The 17,680-nt window shown below is 33.5% G+C and overlaps 1 protein-coding gene across 2 annotated transcripts; it reads left to right on the top strand.

Annotated features, from left to right (window-relative positions):
• Positions 1-11,787: 11,787 nt before the first annotated feature.
• Positions 11,788-16,320, top strand: LOC7486597 (cryptochrome-1). Of its 2 annotated transcripts, XM_002307343.4 has the most exons (5): positions 11,791-12,416; positions 13,125-13,343; positions 13,795-14,501; positions 14,665-15,464; positions 15,915-16,320. In XM_002307343.4, exons 1-5 carry the CDS (start codon positions 12,104-12,106, stop codon positions 15,916-15,918), a joined length of 2,043 nt encoding a protein of 680 aa, XP_002307379.1. In that variant the 5' UTR covers positions 11,791-12,103; the 3' UTR covers positions 15,919-16,320. The 2 variants fall into 2 exon arrangements, with proteins under 2 accessions (XP_024457693.1, XP_002307379.1); XM_024601925.2 differs by lacking the exon at positions 15,915-16,320 and having other exon boundaries at positions 11,788-12,416; positions 14,665-15,468.
• The last annotated feature ends 1,360 nt before the right edge of the window (positions 16,321-17,680 follow it).

The following is a 17,680-nucleotide window of genomic DNA, read 5'->3' as shown; positions in this document are numbered from 1 at the left end:
CTGTTCATTACGGCAGCGGTACTGTTCAAAATAGATTTTTTGGTGGAATTAGGTATCAGTCTTTTGTTTCCTGACGGGAAATGACGTTCTAAACAGGACTAGTGGAAACCACTAGCCCCACCCTATCAAGGCCAAATTCCGCTGTTTTCTAGGGTTTTTAGGCAGTTTTTGTTTTCTACCATAGGATTTTCGTACAATTTGCATTGTTTTCGATCTCTTGTGTGGGTTGCTTTCTTTTGAGTTTTCTTAGCAATTTATGCCTGTGACCCGTTCTACTAATCAAATTCAAGTGCAGGTTGATCTTGAAATAGAAAGCACTTTACGCAGGTTAAGAAAGGAAGCTCGCCTCAACATCATGGCGGTTGCACGACAACAAACACTCAAGAAGCTTGCTGCTCCTAACGTGGAAAATCAACAATTGTGCATAAACATTGACAATAATGTAAACTTTGAGCTCAAATCTGGTTTTATACATTTGTTACCAACATTCAATGGTCTTGCAGGAGAAGATCATCATACTCATCTCAAGGAGTTCCATATGGTTTGTGTTGGCATGAAACCGAATGGAGTTGATGAAGAACAAGTTAAGTTGAAAGCTTTCCCTTTCTCTTTGAAAGGGGTAGCAAATGCATGTTTTTTCTCTATTCTCCCAGGTTCCATTGGAACTTGGAATGCCATGAAGAAGATTTTCCTTGAAAAGTATTTCCCAGCATCTCGAGTTGCCAACATAAGGAAAGAAATATGTGGGATTCGACAATCTCATTGAGAGACACTTTTCGAGTATTGGGAAAGATTTGAGCAACTGTGCAATCAATGCCCTCATCATCAAATACCCGATCAACTGCTCATTTAATATTTCTATGAAGGATTGATGCCTACTGACCGTAGTATCATTGATGCTGCAAGTGGAGGGGCATTGGTAGATAAGACACCCGAGGATGCACGCCAATTGATCTCAAACATGGCAGCCAACTCGAAATAGTTTGGCACTCGTGGAGACTTCGCAAATAAACGAGTAAATGAGGTAAGTATTTCTAACATTGAGAATAAAGTTAATGATCTTACTTCTCTTGTGCGTTCTTTGGCTTGTGGCAATGTACAACCAGGATCGTATAAGTCCAAACAGTATAAAAATATAACTTTCTCCGCTTATCAAAAACTACAAGTTAGGAGGTAGCCATTTGTAACCAGTTTGTTATATTAAAATATTAATATAATAGCTTTACAGGGTTAATTTTTTTTTTTTAGCTACTAATTGATCCAAGCTCTTTGTTCTTTTTTCATTATTGATCTTGGCTCTCTTTCTTCTACAAAAGTTCTCTTCAAGCCCTAAGCTATTAATTAGTTAAGCAAATAACCTCATATGCTTTATGCTTTAGGAAAGTTTCCTTCATCTTTTCTATTTGTTTCATTATCTAATTTTAGTTTTATTTTTTTATAATTAGTTATTGAAAATGTTAGGGTTTATAATAATTTATGGGTTTGTTGAATTAATATCTGTATGGGTAATATTATATGCTAATGGATATGAATTGAAATGAGTTTTGATAAATTGATAAGTATTTTGTTATGAATTTCATATGAAAAATAATGATAATGAATTTACTAATGATTAAAAATGAAGTACAGGACAACTAAAAAAAGTAGGGACATAATAAATAAATAAAAAAGAAACATTTAATATTTATGTTTAATCCACTTGTACAAAACAACAAGCCAGCAAGAACAACATTAATTTGTGACAATCCTTTTAAGCTATGATTTTAGATATTATGTACTATATGTCATCATCAAATTGTTGCCAAGAACTTTCCTAGTCCTTAGAAGATTTAGAAATAGATAAATGAAAGTTTGTTGTATATATTAAGAAAGATATTTTTAATGAGATTAAAAATAAAATCATTATGAAGCAATTTTAAAATATAAAATCTTGAAAAGAACAATTATAATGTAAGTTTTTTTTATTTTAAAAATATTCTTAAATTAATTTTGCTTGACTTGAGTTGGTATATATATTTCAAATTAATTTCTATATATAACACATTTATATATAACATATAATATCAAATATTTATTAATAATTTACTTTTTTATTTAAAAAATTCTGGCTCCTTCACTGCTGCATGAAGGATAGGTTCAATGTGGATTGGTCATCCACGATCAAAAACCAGTGGATTTGTCAAACTTGTACTTCTCTGCAAAGCTCAACATTTGTATGCAAAGCTAACCCGCCAATAACTTCAATGGCAAGCCAAATTACAATGAAACAAAGCCGCTACCATTTTGACAGCTGAGTCAATACCTTAATTAAACATGGCAAACCCTGCCTTAAGATTTCATCGAAGCATGGAAATGGTAACAACTAACTGTCTGTGGGACAACAGTGAATAAACCGTAACGTTGGCAGGCTTAATGGAGACCATTTTAATTATATAATGTTCTACAATCCTGGGCCGTGCTCTAGGGCATGCAATGAAAACTGATCGGTCTATTCAAATCAGTGTTTTGGGGTGATTTCATGAGTTCGTAAATCTTGATGCTCAAGTACTGCACTTTATATGTCCATGTTATTTGCTTAAAAAAATAATATTATTTTAATATATTTTCAAGTAAGAAATACTTTAGTTCTACTCTTAAACAGAACACAGTTATACTACAGGACATGCAATGGAAACTGATTGGTCTATTCAAAGCCGTGTTTTCGAGTGATTTCAAAATTAGAGGGAAACCAGACAGGAGCTCAAATGGCACTCAAAATTATGAGGCAATAATATAATGAAATTTTTTATTTATTTATTAGAACAATTCAGACTTGAAATAAAATCAAAGAATCGCAGCATTAGTTTTTTTTCTGAAAACAAACAATTATAAACTTTTAACACACATTTTTCATTCACCCTAACAATGGTTCTGGCTTGCTATTGAGCAAGAATAAGTGGGATGTTTGTGGGCAACATATATATTTATGTGATGACTATTTAAGCTCAATGTTATAACTATTTTACCTAGAAACAAGAACATTAATAAAGCTTATTTTCCTATTTATTTAATTTAGTCTTCTGATTTATGGCATAATAGAATAGATAATGTTAATTATAAAATATTAAAAATGATTAGTAACTTGGATTTACTCCCAAAATTTCAAATTGATCAAAACTATAAGTGTGAAATTTATGTCGAATCCAATTTCCTAAGACATCTTTCTATTCCATAGATATAAAAGTAGCAATCCTCTATATTTAATTTATACGAATATGTTTGATTTAAAAATTATACAAACTAGAGGTGATAAAAAATATTTTATTACTTTCATCAATTATTATGCAGGCTATTGTTATGTCTATTTGCTAAGAAGCAAAGACGAGATCTTATAAGTATTCAAACATATTAAAAGTGAGGTTGAAGATTAACTTAGAAAAAAATCAAAGCAATAAGAAGTAATAGAGATGGGAATATGATTCATCTTATGATAAATTTTGTTTTACACGTGGTATAAATCATTAAACGATAACTCATTATTCACCACAACAAAATGGTATTGTTAAACCATAAATTTAAATTTTAAAGAAATTGTGAATGTCATGTTAATAAATTCAGGACTATCTCAAAACTTGTGAGAGGAGACTATTTTATCACCAAATTATATTTTGAATAAAATACCTCACAACAAATTGGGCAAGATACCATATGAGTTATGGAAGTGCCGAAGACCATCCTATAAATATATGAAAGTGTGGAGGTGTCTAGCCAAAGTTGTAATTCTTCTACCAAAAAAATAAAAATAAAAATAAAAATACAACCTAAAATTATTGATTGTATATTTATAAGATATGTTAACAATAATGTCACTTATCATTTTCTTATGCATAAATCATACATTCTTGATATTTATATTAATAAAATTATTGAATTCAAGGATGCTTTAGTTTTTAGAAAATAATTTTCCTTGCAAAAATCCATAAGAAGAAAAGACTACTAAGAGAATCAATGAATACATTAGTAGTGATCCTCAAGAAGTTGAGGAGGAAGAGGAACCTATCAGAAATAAGAGAGATAATTTTATAAAAATATTGGTCTTGACTTTTTAACTTATTTGTTAGAAAACGAACCTCGCTTTAATAAAGTAATGTTAACTCTAAAAGCATCATTCTGGATGTCGCGGGGGGCGCGACGTCTTCTGGCGACAGCGGAGGTTCCTGTCGTGCCTCCTGTGTGAGGTGTGTTGTGTGTTGGGAAGGTTTTTTGGATTTAATCATAAAATTATGATTAAGGTTCAGGAGTCGCCACCTAGTATTATGGTCACTAGGAACCTATGGTCTGCGAGAGTCTGGGCAAGGGACTGGTTGTGCAAGGGGAAGACGCATCACCCCCAGTGCACCCTACCTAAGGTAAGCTGCATTATTGTTTGATTGTTTTTTTCAAAGTCGGGTTTCTATTCGTTGGTCTTTTCTAAGGCTCAAAGCAGATCTCTCTTCATGAGAAAGTCTCTACCTTATCAGGTTAAATCCTGACCATTCTAAAGTCTGAATTTTAGTATCGCATATTTTACACCTTGTATCTTTAATACCTGAGGGTGTACTTTATCGTGTAATTTTACACCCCACAAATACTAAAGTCTACATCTGGATCCTAAAAAAGGTTGGAAAAAGGTTTTTGACATGTTGACCAAATTCTAATGGATAATCATAAACAGTTACTGTTCACGTTCTGCATGCAGCCGAACGGTTGCAGAAGCTGCAGACGGGCGGAGGAGAAGGCTGTGGTCACGGCCGTGATCAAGAGGTTGAGCTGATGGTCTGGGCGGTGTCGTTGCGAGGAACGGTGGAAGAGTTGGCGGCTGGTGGCAGAGGAAGCAAAAGAAGAAGAAGAAAACGGGAGGGGCTGCAGAGAGGAGAGAGAAAGGTTCACAGTGGCTCTCGGTGGTCGGTTGATGGATTCCTGTGGTGGAGCTGATGGTGGAAAGACCAGTGATGAGGGTGGTGGTGGCTGAAGGCCACAACGGAGAGAGAAAGAAGAGAAAGGACCGGTTGCAGGAAAACTGAGCAGAGAAGGGTGGTTTTTGGCTGACTTTGGACCCGAATTTCTCCTCCCTCGGGTCATCAACGAAGCCTCTATTTATAGTCGGTGGAAGAGGGTAATCTTGTCTACATAAAGGTAAAATTTCAGCCCTTGATTTGGTTGGGAAGGATCCCAACCGCTGGTTCAAAGTAGCCTCCCTGAGTTGTCAAATCTGCAGGAAAAGGCTGCCTGAGTTGACCTCTTCACGTCGTCGCTGGTGTCGTCGTGCTGTCATTCATCCTGAACAGTTCACATGGGGTTGTAGAGAAACTGCAGGGAATCCGTTTCGTGCAAGTTTTGTTCGATTTGATGGAGAAATCAAGCAATAAATGCACCTGCAAAGTAGGCTCCCACGCTGTTTCTTTCGGGTAAAACGGGGAAGACAATGAACAGTGACCAGACGACGCGTCGTCTGGTCCTTTTTTTTATATATAATGTAAAACGGCGCCGTTTTGGATTGAATTAGGGATTTAAACTGAATTTTCAATTTAGTCCTCCATCGTTCAATTGCTTTCAATTGAACCCCTAATTGTCCCTAAACTTTTGATTAGATGCAATTAAGTCTCTGATGAACTTTAATTGGAACCCCGAAGTTACGCGCCTTTTACAATATGGTCCTTGGTCTCAGATTTTGTCAATTTAACCCCTAATTGACCATTAACTTTCAATTTCTTCAATTTCACCCCCAGTTTTTGTCAATTAGGCCCCTAAAGTTTGGCCCCTTTACAGAAACATCCTTGGCTGTCAATTTCTTCAATTTAACCCCTAATTGACCCCAAAACTTCAATTTTCTTGCAATTTGGCCCCTAATTTCAATCAATTAACTTGGTAAAAATTAAATTTGGTCTCTTAAAATTCCAATCTTCTCAATTAAGACCAAATTAAGCTCCCAAACTTAATTTTTCACCAATTAAGTCCCAAATAAAATTAATTTGACCCATTTAAAGTATAAATAAGTCCTTGCACTTAATTAAATCCTTCAATTGGACCCAAATTAATTCTTAAACATAATTAAAATTCAATTTGGATCATGATTAAATCAAATTGGCCTATTAAAAATTTAATTATGTCATTAGACTTAATTTTTATGCAAATTCGTCCAATAATCATTTAATTTAACCTTGAATTTGCATTTTTTCTCCATTTTTTAGCACAATGAGGTACAATTAGGCCTTGAATTTCCTTAAAAAATTACAGCTTGATTTCCGGTCTGCTTTCTCCACGTTGCCAGCCTTTATTTTATTTATTTTATTTTTATTTTGAAAAAAAAATTGATTTTTGGGGAATAACCCAGAATTAGGTTATGACACTGGAAAAAATCCATCAATAATGATATAGACTCTATCATATAAATCATACATGGAAACTAGTAGATTTTCTTTCGATGAATAAATCATTAAGGTGAAAATGAATATTCAAAAAAAGATTAAATTTGATGGATCTATTGAGAAATACAAAGTCATGGTCATAGTTAGGGGTTATAAGCAAAAGGAAAGCTTGACTACTTCGACACCTACTCACTAATTACCAGATAATGCCTATTCATATGTTAATTGATATTACTCTGGTTAATAATCTTGAGATACACTAAATGGATGTTAAAATTTCTTTCATGAATGGGAGCTTGAATGAATAAATTTACATGGAACAACAAAAAGGATTTAAAGCATCATAATAGGAAAGGAAGGTTTATAGGCTTGTTAAATTCTTATATGGTTTAAACCAAGCACCAAAACTATGACATGAAAATTTTTACGATATAATGCTATTAAATAGTTTTTGTGTTTATGTGAAAGACATAAATATAACATATGTCGTTGCTTGTTTATAAATAGATGATATGTTGATCTTAGAAAGTAATATTGATATCATTAATATTCATTACTAAGGAACTATTGACCAATAAGTTTGATATGAAAGATATAGGTTTAGCGAATATGATTTTATGGATTAGAATTTGTAAAATACATGATAAGTTAATACTTTCTAGGTGTCATTATATTACAAATTTGACAACAATGAGAACAATATAGCCAAGACATCAATTTATGTAAACCTACTTCTATATAAAAATATTGGTGATAGAATATCTCAAGACGAATATTCACGTACTATTAGAGGTTTTATATATCTCATTAACTACATTAGACCAGACATAATATTATAGTGAACAAATTGAGTAGGAATACAAGTAACCCTAGAAAGGATCATTCGAAGGTCATTATAAGGGTTTTCAAATATCTGAGATACATTTTAAAATATGAACTATATTACACAAGATATCTAATTTTTCTTGAAGGATATAACAATGATAATTAGATATATGATACCAAAGACTCAAAATTCATAAGTGGGTTTATGTTTAACATTGGAGAAGCTATAATCTCTTATAAATCCTTTAAACAAACATGTATAGACAAATCCAATATGGAGTATGAGTTTATAGTTTTAGACAAAGTTGAAGAAGAAGCAAAGTAGCTTCAAAACATTTTAGAGGATATTCCAAGTTGGTCAAAACATGTGTCACCTATATGTAAACACAACATAGACAAAATAGTTTTATCTATTAGCTATCAAAATTCAAAGAATAACATCGTAGATCCTCTTATAAAAAGCTTAACAATGGAGCAAGTCAATAAATCATTGAGGGGGGATCAAACTAAAACATATATTTAAATAATTGTCTTGATGGCAACCCAATCTAGTTGACTAGAGTTCCCAGGATATAGGCTCACATGAACAATCAAATCAGGTGTCAATTTAGCAATAACACTCTTATATATTTCTATGATGAATAGTGTTGACTGCCACAAAAACTATAATAAGCAAAGTTTATATGATTCTTATAACTTGAGAAATTCAAGTGGGGTACTGTATGATACTTTTAATAAATAAAAAAAAATACCAATACGAGTATGAAATTATGTCACTTTTATAAAAATTAAAAAGACTAAATTCTTTAAAGCATTTACTAAAACCAGAATATATTGAAGGCTAAAATAAACACATCTGTAAGAAATAAAATTGTATGAAGAGAAGATAAGTGATTTCTATTATCTAGGTACACTAAAAAAGATTAACAATTCAAGACATCATGATTATTGCTTAGTCAAGTTAATAAACAAGTTTATATAAGCAACTTGTTGAATTAACGGTAACAAATATAATGATGTCAGCAACAAGAAAACAAATTTGTATACAATATACATATAATAGCAACAAGAATTTAAACTCAAAAGCACATAAGATAAGTCTAGCATGTATATTATTTTAATATAATTATTAACTAGATTATACACCTGCATAGAGATAATTTGTTTTAAGATTCTTGTTCCTCCTTAATGATTTGGTTTCTACTTCCACATAAAAAAGACATATGAATTGAAATATAAAAGAAAATCAATTTACATATTTGTTTACAAATTATGAATTTCAAATTGTAGATTGAGATAAGAATCAATTATTTGGTTTTAAAATAATTTATTGTCTGTCTTCTAGTGTTTATTGTTAATTGCAATATTATTTCTCAAGTTTACTCAATCTTTTATTTTTGATAGCACCAATAAAAATAAATAATAAACTAAATTTATACAAGTTAGCCTTTGTAAGAAGGAGTAAATAAAGTTTGGTGGGAGGAAAAATAAAAGACAAGAGATTCTATTAGCCAAAAAATGATCTGAATGATAGAAATATTTTAAAATTGTTTATTTATATAGACAATTCTTATAGTTAATTTAACGTTTCTTTTATTCAAAAGTAAAGTGTTTTTTATTTAACACACATCTCTTTGTTATATACATAATGTTAAATAATCTTTTAACAAACACAATTTCTTATTCACTCTACAAAACACCTTTCAACTTTACAAAAAATTATACAATATGATAAAGAAATAATTTTACAAAAAACAAATATACACGGGATGGATAACAATTGTATTATTGGATATTACAATATGATAAAGAATATTGTAAATGATGTTGTTGAATGAGCCTCCGTTTTTTAAATCAATTTAATATGAAAATTAAAGTACATTCCATGAAATTGAAAAATTAATGCTTAATGAGAGACGCCACATAATATTTTAGTTGGATTAGCAAGTAACTAGATAACGTGCCTTGTGTTATGTTTTTGTTTCGGATAAAAAAAAATTAAATATATATAAAAAAATATCTAGGCTAGGGGATTTTTTTTATACTATTATTAAACTCGACTCAGTATATCAAACTTGAAACCTCATTAAACTCAACTTTTTGTCTAATCTAAGTTTTAAATTAAATCGTGTATAAGTTATCTTGGTATTATCTAATCAATTTTATAGGTTCAAAATTGATCCGGATAACCGGTGAAAATATGGTTTAACTTTAAAAAAAAAATTCAAGATAATTTTTTTTTAATATTGAGATGATGATATATTGGATCAATTTAGGTTTTGCGAGTTAACTTGTTAAACCCGTGAATTGGATCATGAACTTAATTAGATTTAATAACTTTGTTTTTTAAACTATTTTTTTATTTAATTATATGATAACAAAATTAGATGCTTACAAAATCAAGATCCAACCTAATATCGGGATATTTGTGTAAGACCACAATAACCCCATAGAAAGTAAACTGAAACAAATTATGGAGCTCAATTCTCAATCAACCCAAGTCAACCTGTCAAAACTGCAATTTGGTTCATAAACTCTACTGAGTTTAACAAATTTTTTTTTTTAATATTTTTTTTTAATTATATAACAATAAAAATAGACGCTTGCAAAATTGAGCATCAATTCAATACCAAGATGTTTGTTTGAGACCTTAATAACCCCATAAAAAAAGTGAAACCTAATTTAAAATCAAAGGAAAAAAATAAAATAGGCAGGATGAGCGGGCCACCAACATGCTTGGGTCTTTAAAAAAAGCCTAGGCGCGTGGCCCTACCTTAGGCCCCCGTGCAAAGGCCTTTTTATTTTATTTTCATGGGGCTTGTCCTCCCCTTTCTTCTCTTTTTTTTTTAAAAAAAATATATAGCAGATGATGTGTTATTTGCCTGCTCGGAACACAATTACCATAGTGATGCCTGGAAAATTAGTGGGTGTTTTTTTACCAAAAGAATAAAAACTTCAACCTATTTGTACCCAATAAACACTTTTGGAACCTTAAAAAATCAATTTATCAACAAACAAAAAAGACCAAAAAAAAATCAAAAAACACAATCAAAATAGGGAAAAAAATTCTCTATCAACCTCGATGTACATTTTTAGATGAAACAAAAGTTCAAATACACATTAATAGAACTCTCAATTGTTGAATAAAGCTCGTTAACACTAGGATTAGTATTTTTTGTCAATGGAAGATGGCCAACCCAACAATTTTCTCTCTCATTCGTAATTTTCAAGCGAATCTCTTTCTCTTTTCTTAAATTTAGAGACTAAAATATTAAGAAAAAAATTTATTAGATTAAAATTAAAATTATAAAAGCTATAAGGGCTGTGAAGGAAGAAAAATAAAAGTAAGTGGACTAAATAGAACCTTTTTCTAGCGACTTAGAGACTTGTCATGAGATTTTTTCTTGTTTTATGTTTTGGTCCTTTTTGCTGAATTTCTTCTTTCTCTTATTAAACTACAATAATTTGTTCAATAATTTGATACAGAAAGTTGCAATTGAAAGAAATAAGGTCTGAGAATGAAAAAAAAAAAAAAAAAGATTGGGTTCCTCTGGATTGTAATGGTAATATAATTATGCCATCATGCTAAGCACTGTTATAATTATAACTCGAACCATGAGAGGGCTTTATAGCATAAATCACTCTTGACAGTGACAATAAAAATATGGAATCTGAACTTTATGGAAAACCCCAAAGAAAGGAGAGAAGGCCCACTCCATGAGAGAAGGGCCAAATCCAACCGGTCAGCAGACCAATCCCTCCCATTCTTGCTGTCATCCCTCCAATATCTAAGATTCCATGGCGATCCCAAGTTGAGATAATTGCCCAATAGCGTGCTCGGGGGAGAATCAGATGCAAGCAAAAAACATAATGAAAACGTAAAAGAACGAAGCATGTCCCAAGAACATGGCTTGGCTTGAAGATGGCATAGACGTCTTTTCACCACAGGGGTGCTACAGAACACTTGCTAGTAAGGAAGAACGAAGTCGTCTCTTGTTTTGCAAATTTTCCACCCTGTCAAGGAGCGAGGGAGAGAGGGTTGGAGAAGGAAGTAGAGATGCGGGTGGGCTTTTGTTTTCTTTGCACAGGATAAGAGAAAAAAATAATAAAAAATCAAGAAAACAAAAGTTGTGGTCGCAAATTGCCTGCCGATTTGTTGTATCCCCGCCACTCCTACGAGGGACAAGGGCTTTTTGGTTGCAACTAGATTGACTCTGTTGGTTGGACCAATGCTCTAAATATTATTTTATTTTAATATTTTTTAAATAAAAAATACTTTAAAAAGCTCACATTACTCTAAATATTAACTGGAAAAAATCCCAACAACGTTTTTTTAATTATCTTAATGTTTTACTATTTGACTGCCTTATGGCTCGACCGTTGAAAAACTGGTTGGACCAATCACACAATGACTCGATACTTCAATCGGATCCGTAATGGATTCAAGCTTAACGACTATATTATTGGACAAAAGACACTGAAAGGACAAAGCCATTTCATTAGCACAGAATTATTATCAATTAGTACAAACAAATAAATAAATAAAAAACATAGAATTATCATTATCACCCAATACATTTGGAGCAGAATATGACAGGTGATAACAAAAGAAGTAATCAAATAAAAGATAAGTGCAAAATCTATCATCTCCACCCTCCAAAATCACTTGCACTTTTCAATGCTTATGGTCTACGATAACTTACCTCTCCTCTAGTAGAATCAAGAGAGTAAACCCCAGAAGCAGAAAGTATTAACTACAATCTCTTCCTTGCTGAGCTTCTAAAGAAAGCTAGCAAAACAGGAAAAGTTGGATATGGCATATAGCAACTGTCATAGCAAAGAGAGAGAGTGACTGTTTTTGTTTTCAATTTTGATTTTTGTTAGAGAGAAAGATGTCAGGAGGTGGGTGTAGTATAGTTTGGTTCAGAAGAGATCTAAGGGTAGAAGATAACCCGGCACTTGCAGCTGGTGTAAGAGCAGGTGCTGTTGTTGCTGTGTTTGTATGGGCACCCGAGGAGGAAGGCCATTATTATCCCGGTAGGGTCTCAAGGTGGTGGCTTAAACAAAGTTTGGCTCATCTTGACTCTTCTTTAAGGAGTCTTGGTACTTCTCTTGTTACTAAGAGATCAACTGATAGTGTTTCTTCTCTTCTTGAGGTTGTCAAATCTACCGGTGCTACTCAGCTTTTATTCAACCACTTATATGGTTGGTCTCTTTTTAGATTTCCTTTTAAATTATTACTTTTGTTGCATGGGGTTTGATGATCATGAGATTTGATTGACACTTCCTGATATAATATTCTCTTAGGAAATCCTTTTTGGGTTTCGATCTTTTTACTTTTTTATTATTTTTTATTTATTGTTTTCCTTTTCCCTTGTCTTCGTAAAGTTTAATTTCTAATATTTTTGGGATTGTTGTGCTGTAAATGATTAATAATTCCATGATTTTTTCTTGAAGTTTGTGTGAATTTTATCGAAATTGTGATTTTACATTTCTTTTTCTCGTTGGCTCGTTGACTGTTGAGTAATTGTTTCTATGGTGATATGAATTGTCATGCACATTTTCCTTTCAGCAGTTTGATTATGACTTCTTCCTTGTTGCTCCTATTTAGATCGATTAGTTTCTACTTTAAACTCGGCACAATATACCGTAATTCAAATCAATTAAGTAGGGAAGGCCTTTGCTAATCTTGTTATGTTGCAGCTGCAAGTCTTTCTTTAGTTTAGGTCTCATGCATCCAAGTTGCAATTTACTGCTTTTCATTCGAACATAAGGTGGCACTTCATCGTTCGGTAATCTATTTTTCATTCCAACATATGGCGGAAATCCCAGAACATCAAGTGGCAATTTACTGTTTTTCATTTCAACTCTCGGTGCCGATTCATCATTTACTTCCAATTTACTGTTTTTCAGACCCCTTGTCACTGGTTAGGGATCACCGGGCAAAGGAGATTTTGACTGCTCAAGGTATTACTGTAAGATCTTTTAACGCGGACTTGCTTTATGAACCATGGGATGTTAATGATGCCCAGGGCCGTCCGTTCACAACCTTTGACACTTTCTGGGAAAGATGCCTCAGCATGCCTTTTGATCCAGAGGCTCCACTTCTCCCGCCTAAGAGGATTATTTCGGGTTTGTCTTCTTTCAATCCTTTTCTTTTGGAAAATCAGTGCCCCATGTTTGTGTTTGTGATTTGATAGAGTTGCTTTTTGAAATAGATAACATTAAAAAACGAGAAGAAAATGCAAAGCACTCATGCTATATATCATTTAATCACACGGTCCTCAAGAGAAACCAAAAAGTAATTTTGTAACTTCCAGAGCGCTCTAAAACTCACAAGGTAGGCATTTGTACACAGCGCTTGCCACCTCTGTTCTCTTCTGTGATCATAAAGAAAATTTTGTGTCAGCGTGTTAACAGAAGTACTGTTCAAAGTCTTCAACTCTATATTCTCTTTTCTAACTTCTTTGTGTATAATATCTGCAGCATCTTCTTCTACAGGATGATTATTTATTTTTTGTATTCTGAAAGGTAAATCTTGTCCTCCCCAATCTGCTTTCACCCATTTACTGCACTCTTTCAGGTGATGTATCCAGATGCCCTTCAGTCACGCTGGTATTTGAAGATGAATCAGAGAAAGGAAGCAATGCACTTCTTGCAAGAGCATGGTCACCTGGATGGAGCAATGCTGATAGGGCTTTGACCACTTTCATTAACGGACCACTAATTGAGTACTCTATGAATCGTAGAAAGGCTGATAGCGCCACAACCTCATTTCTCTCACCACACTTGCATTTTGGGGAGGTGAGTGTGAGAAAAGTCTTCCATCTTGTTCGCATCAAGCAGGTTCTGTGGGCAAATGAAGGGAACAGGGCCGGCGAAGAGAGTGTAAACTTGTTTATCAAGTCAATTGGTCTTAGGGAATATTCAAGATACTTGAGTTTCAACCATCCTTGCACTCATGAAAGGCCTCTTCTTGGGCACCTTAAGTTTTTCCCTTGGGTTGTGGACGAAGGCTATTTTAAGGCATGGAGACAAGGTAGAACAGGTTATCCATTAGTTGACGCTGGAATGAGAGAATTGTGGGCTGCTGGTTGGCTGCATGATCGTATACGTGTGGTAGTTGCTAGTTTCTTTGTGAAGGTTCTACAACTTCCATGGAGATGGGGAATGAAGTATTTTTGGGATACCCTATTGGATGCAGATTTAGAGAGCGATGCTCTTGGGTGGCAATACATAACCGGCACTCTCCCAGACAGCCGTGAGTTTGATCGCATAGATAATCCACAGGTGCGGATGAGACATTGCAATTTTTTTATGCTACCTTTCTGTGTTACATGACTAGTTTATGCATTTATTTATCACAGTTTAGTTTATGCACCTCTCCCACGCAAATTTTCTTGAACTGGATTTGTTGGAAATTATGTCTCATTTAGTAGTTAGTTTTCCACAGTTTGAGGGTTACAAATTTGACCCGAATGGAGAATATGTACGCCGGTGGCTTCCTGAACTTGCTAGGCTACCAACTGAATGGATACACCACCCATGGAATGCACCTGAATCTGTACTCCAAGCTGCCGGAATTGAGCTGGGATCAAATTACCCTCTCCCTATTGTAGGGATAGATGCAGCAAAGGTCAGGTTGGAAGAAGCACTTTCAGAAATGTGGCAGCAAGAAGCTGCTTCAAGAGCTGCAATTGAGAATGGAACAGAGGAAGGGCTTGGAGACTCCTCTGAATCAGCCCCATTTGCCTTCCCCGAAGACATACATATGGAGGAAAACCATGAGCCTGTGAGAAACAATCCTCCTGCTACAAATCGTCGCTATGAGGATCAGATGGTCCCAAGCATGACATCTTCCTTTCTGAGAATTGAAGACGAAGAAACTTCTGATGTACGCAATTCTACAGGAGATGGCAGAGCAGAGGTGCCAAGAGATGTAAATGTGAATCAAGAACCAAGAAGAGACGCTTTGAACCAGGGGTTTGTTCAAACTGTTCGTAATAACACTGCTTTGTCACCATTTAATATTTCGAGAGGTCTGACAAATGTTGAAGACTCGACCGCAGAGTCTTCAAGTAGTGGTAGGAGAGAGAGGGATGGAGGTATAGTTCCAGTTTGGTCCCCTCCAACTTCTAGTTACTCAGAGCAGTTTGTTGGTGATGACAATGGAATTGGAGCAACTTCTTCTTACTTGCAGAGGCATCCACAGTCTCACCAGATAATCAATTGGAGGCGGCTATCTCAAACTGGGTAAGCACTTTCTGAAGTATTTGGCAAGGATGAAAAATGTTTTGTACTTTTCTGAATCTTACTTATCACAGCTGATAGTTTTCCATTACACAAGCAGTGTGAATGCTTCTTTTGCCAAACGATTTAATATTGCATGGCCTGAAGAAATTAACCAAATAATCTCAATAACACTAAATTTACAGCTACTCTCATAGACGACTTACAGACAATTATGTAACACTAGATAAATCGAGGTGAACGAGTGAATGAAGTGTTTGTTTGAAATTACAGTACAAGATTCTTTTCGTTTGAAAATATATTAAAATAAAAAAAAATTCGAATTTTTTTTTAATTTTTGACACGAGAACATCAAAACCATAAAAAAAAATATTAATTTTAGAATTCATGGTGATATGCTGGCATAAGCTGTTTTGATTATTCTCAACACTGAACCTTTTCCCTGGTTTACAGGTAAAACAAATATTCATGGTGAGAAGGAAGCAGGGAATTGGAGAACACAATGATGCTTAATCTTATGATTTAGTCTGTTGATAAACCAGAGTACCTTGTATATTTTATCAACCCATGTTCTCACCATTCTAATATGATCAGTGGTAGGACCTCCAATCTGTATGATACACACAAATGATTCAGGCAGTCCATCTGCTATCCCGTTTTCTGTACTTTTCTGTATCACATACGTAGATCTGCTGTATAGTATTTATAAGCGAAGGATGAGAGTGATGGTAGGGGGATGTAGTTTTCTAATAATCCCAGGTTTGAGCTTTCTTGCTTGACTAGGAAGATAATTTACTGTAATTCAACCTTGTATCCTCGCTTTCACTACCCTTGAAGATTGCTTATTCCTGAGCTCCAACTGATTTCTGCTGTGAAATGTTGGCCAGCTTAGCTTTTTGTATCGAAATTGTTGCCAGGAGATGTATTTCAAAATATAGCTAGGATGAGGTGCTATACTCTGCTGGCTACTGGATAGGGGTGAAGTAGTATAGATGAACCTGAAACTAGTTTTACATTATTTGATAGACTGGAGAAGCTGGAATAGGGAAACTAAAGGGTTACTGATTTTGGATTTTACAGTTTCACCGCTCTTTTATCGCGTAGTAATATTTTACATGTAGTATATTTAACATTTATTTAACAAATTACTAAAACAGGATGAGGTTTTATCATGTGCTCATCCTCTTGCAAGTCACTATATTTAGCATTGTTTGTTGTGCAAAATTGTCCTTGGTCCCTCAAATTTTGATTTTGTTTCATTTGGTCATCCAACTTTAGCTTCTTTCAATTTGATCCTTAAAAGTTCTTTTGTTGTTCTAGATCTTTTTCATTCTCTTTAGATTGCATATTATCTCATACTCGAGATGTCGGAAATCGTTTTGAGAGTGAATTGCATGTTAATTTTACATAAAAGAATTTTTAATGATTGTAAAAAATAAAATTAAAAAATAAGGATTAAAATTGATATTGACAATAATCGATAAGTCTTCTGATTTTATTGTTCAAGAGGTGTATAAATCTATAATTTAGTCCCTCAATTTTATTTTTTTAACATTTGGTCCCTTCTATTTAGAGTTTTTTTTGTTTATATCTCAAAATTCATTTGTTTTATTTTTCAGTTTGTGAGTCTTGAAAGACGAGAGATAAAGGAACTAAAAGATTTTAAAGAGAAAAAATTATTGTTTGGTCGGATTCTGATCACCAATAACTTTGATTTTAGTATATATAGATTCTTTTTTGAGAGATCAATTCAATAGAGGTGGTTTTAACATTTAATAATGTCAAGAAAAAAAAAGTAGATTTGATGAGAAGTTTTGTTTCTTTGATTTCATTTTATGTTTTTTCAGCTAATTAGAAAGTGTTGTTGCTAGAAATGGGGTTATAGAGATTCATGAGATTATTGTTTTTCATATTTTAAGGTGAGAAGTGTTTGGAATCTAAGTTTTTGAGGTCCGTTTTATTGACCAAAAAAGATGATAGATACATGACATGTCATCTATCTACACGAGCAACTTATTTTCAACCAAGTTTAAATAAATAAAGATTAGGATGGACGTGTGCCATCTGCGGTTTAAGAAAAAAGATAAAAATCAAGCATGCATGTCTAGGTTTCCATGTCCAAGCGCACCCGGGTTTTCATGTGAGCGAAGCATGCATGTCCAACTCATGCGTGTTTGGCCTTTTTATTTTTTTTTATCACATTGTGTTTTTTTGACATT

Source organism: Populus trichocarpa, chromosome 5, assembly GCF_000002775.5.
Source record: "Populus trichocarpa isolate Nisqually-1 chromosome 5, P.trichocarpa_v4.1, whole genome shotgun sequence".
Classification (NCBI taxonomy): Eukaryota; Viridiplantae; Streptophyta; class Magnoliopsida; order Malpighiales; family Salicaceae; genus Populus; species Populus trichocarpa.
Note: the sequence above shows the minus strand (reverse complement) of the source record. Positions and strands in the feature narration are given on the sequence as shown.

Bases quoted from the DNA above. Each gene is read 5' to 3' on its own strand.
- LOC7486597 (XM_002307343.4), top strand. From the start codon at position 12,104: ATGTCAGGAGGTGGGTGTAGTATAGTTTGGTTCAGAAGAGATCTAAGG. The intron at 12,417-13,124 runs GTTGGTCTCTTT...ACTGTTTTTCAG, and splicing joins TTTATTCAACCACTTATATG to ACCCCTTGTCACTGGTTAGG. The intron at 14,502-14,664 runs GTGCGGATGAGA...AGTTTTCCACAG, and splicing joins ATCGCATAGATAATCCACAG to TTTGAGGGTTACAAATTTGA.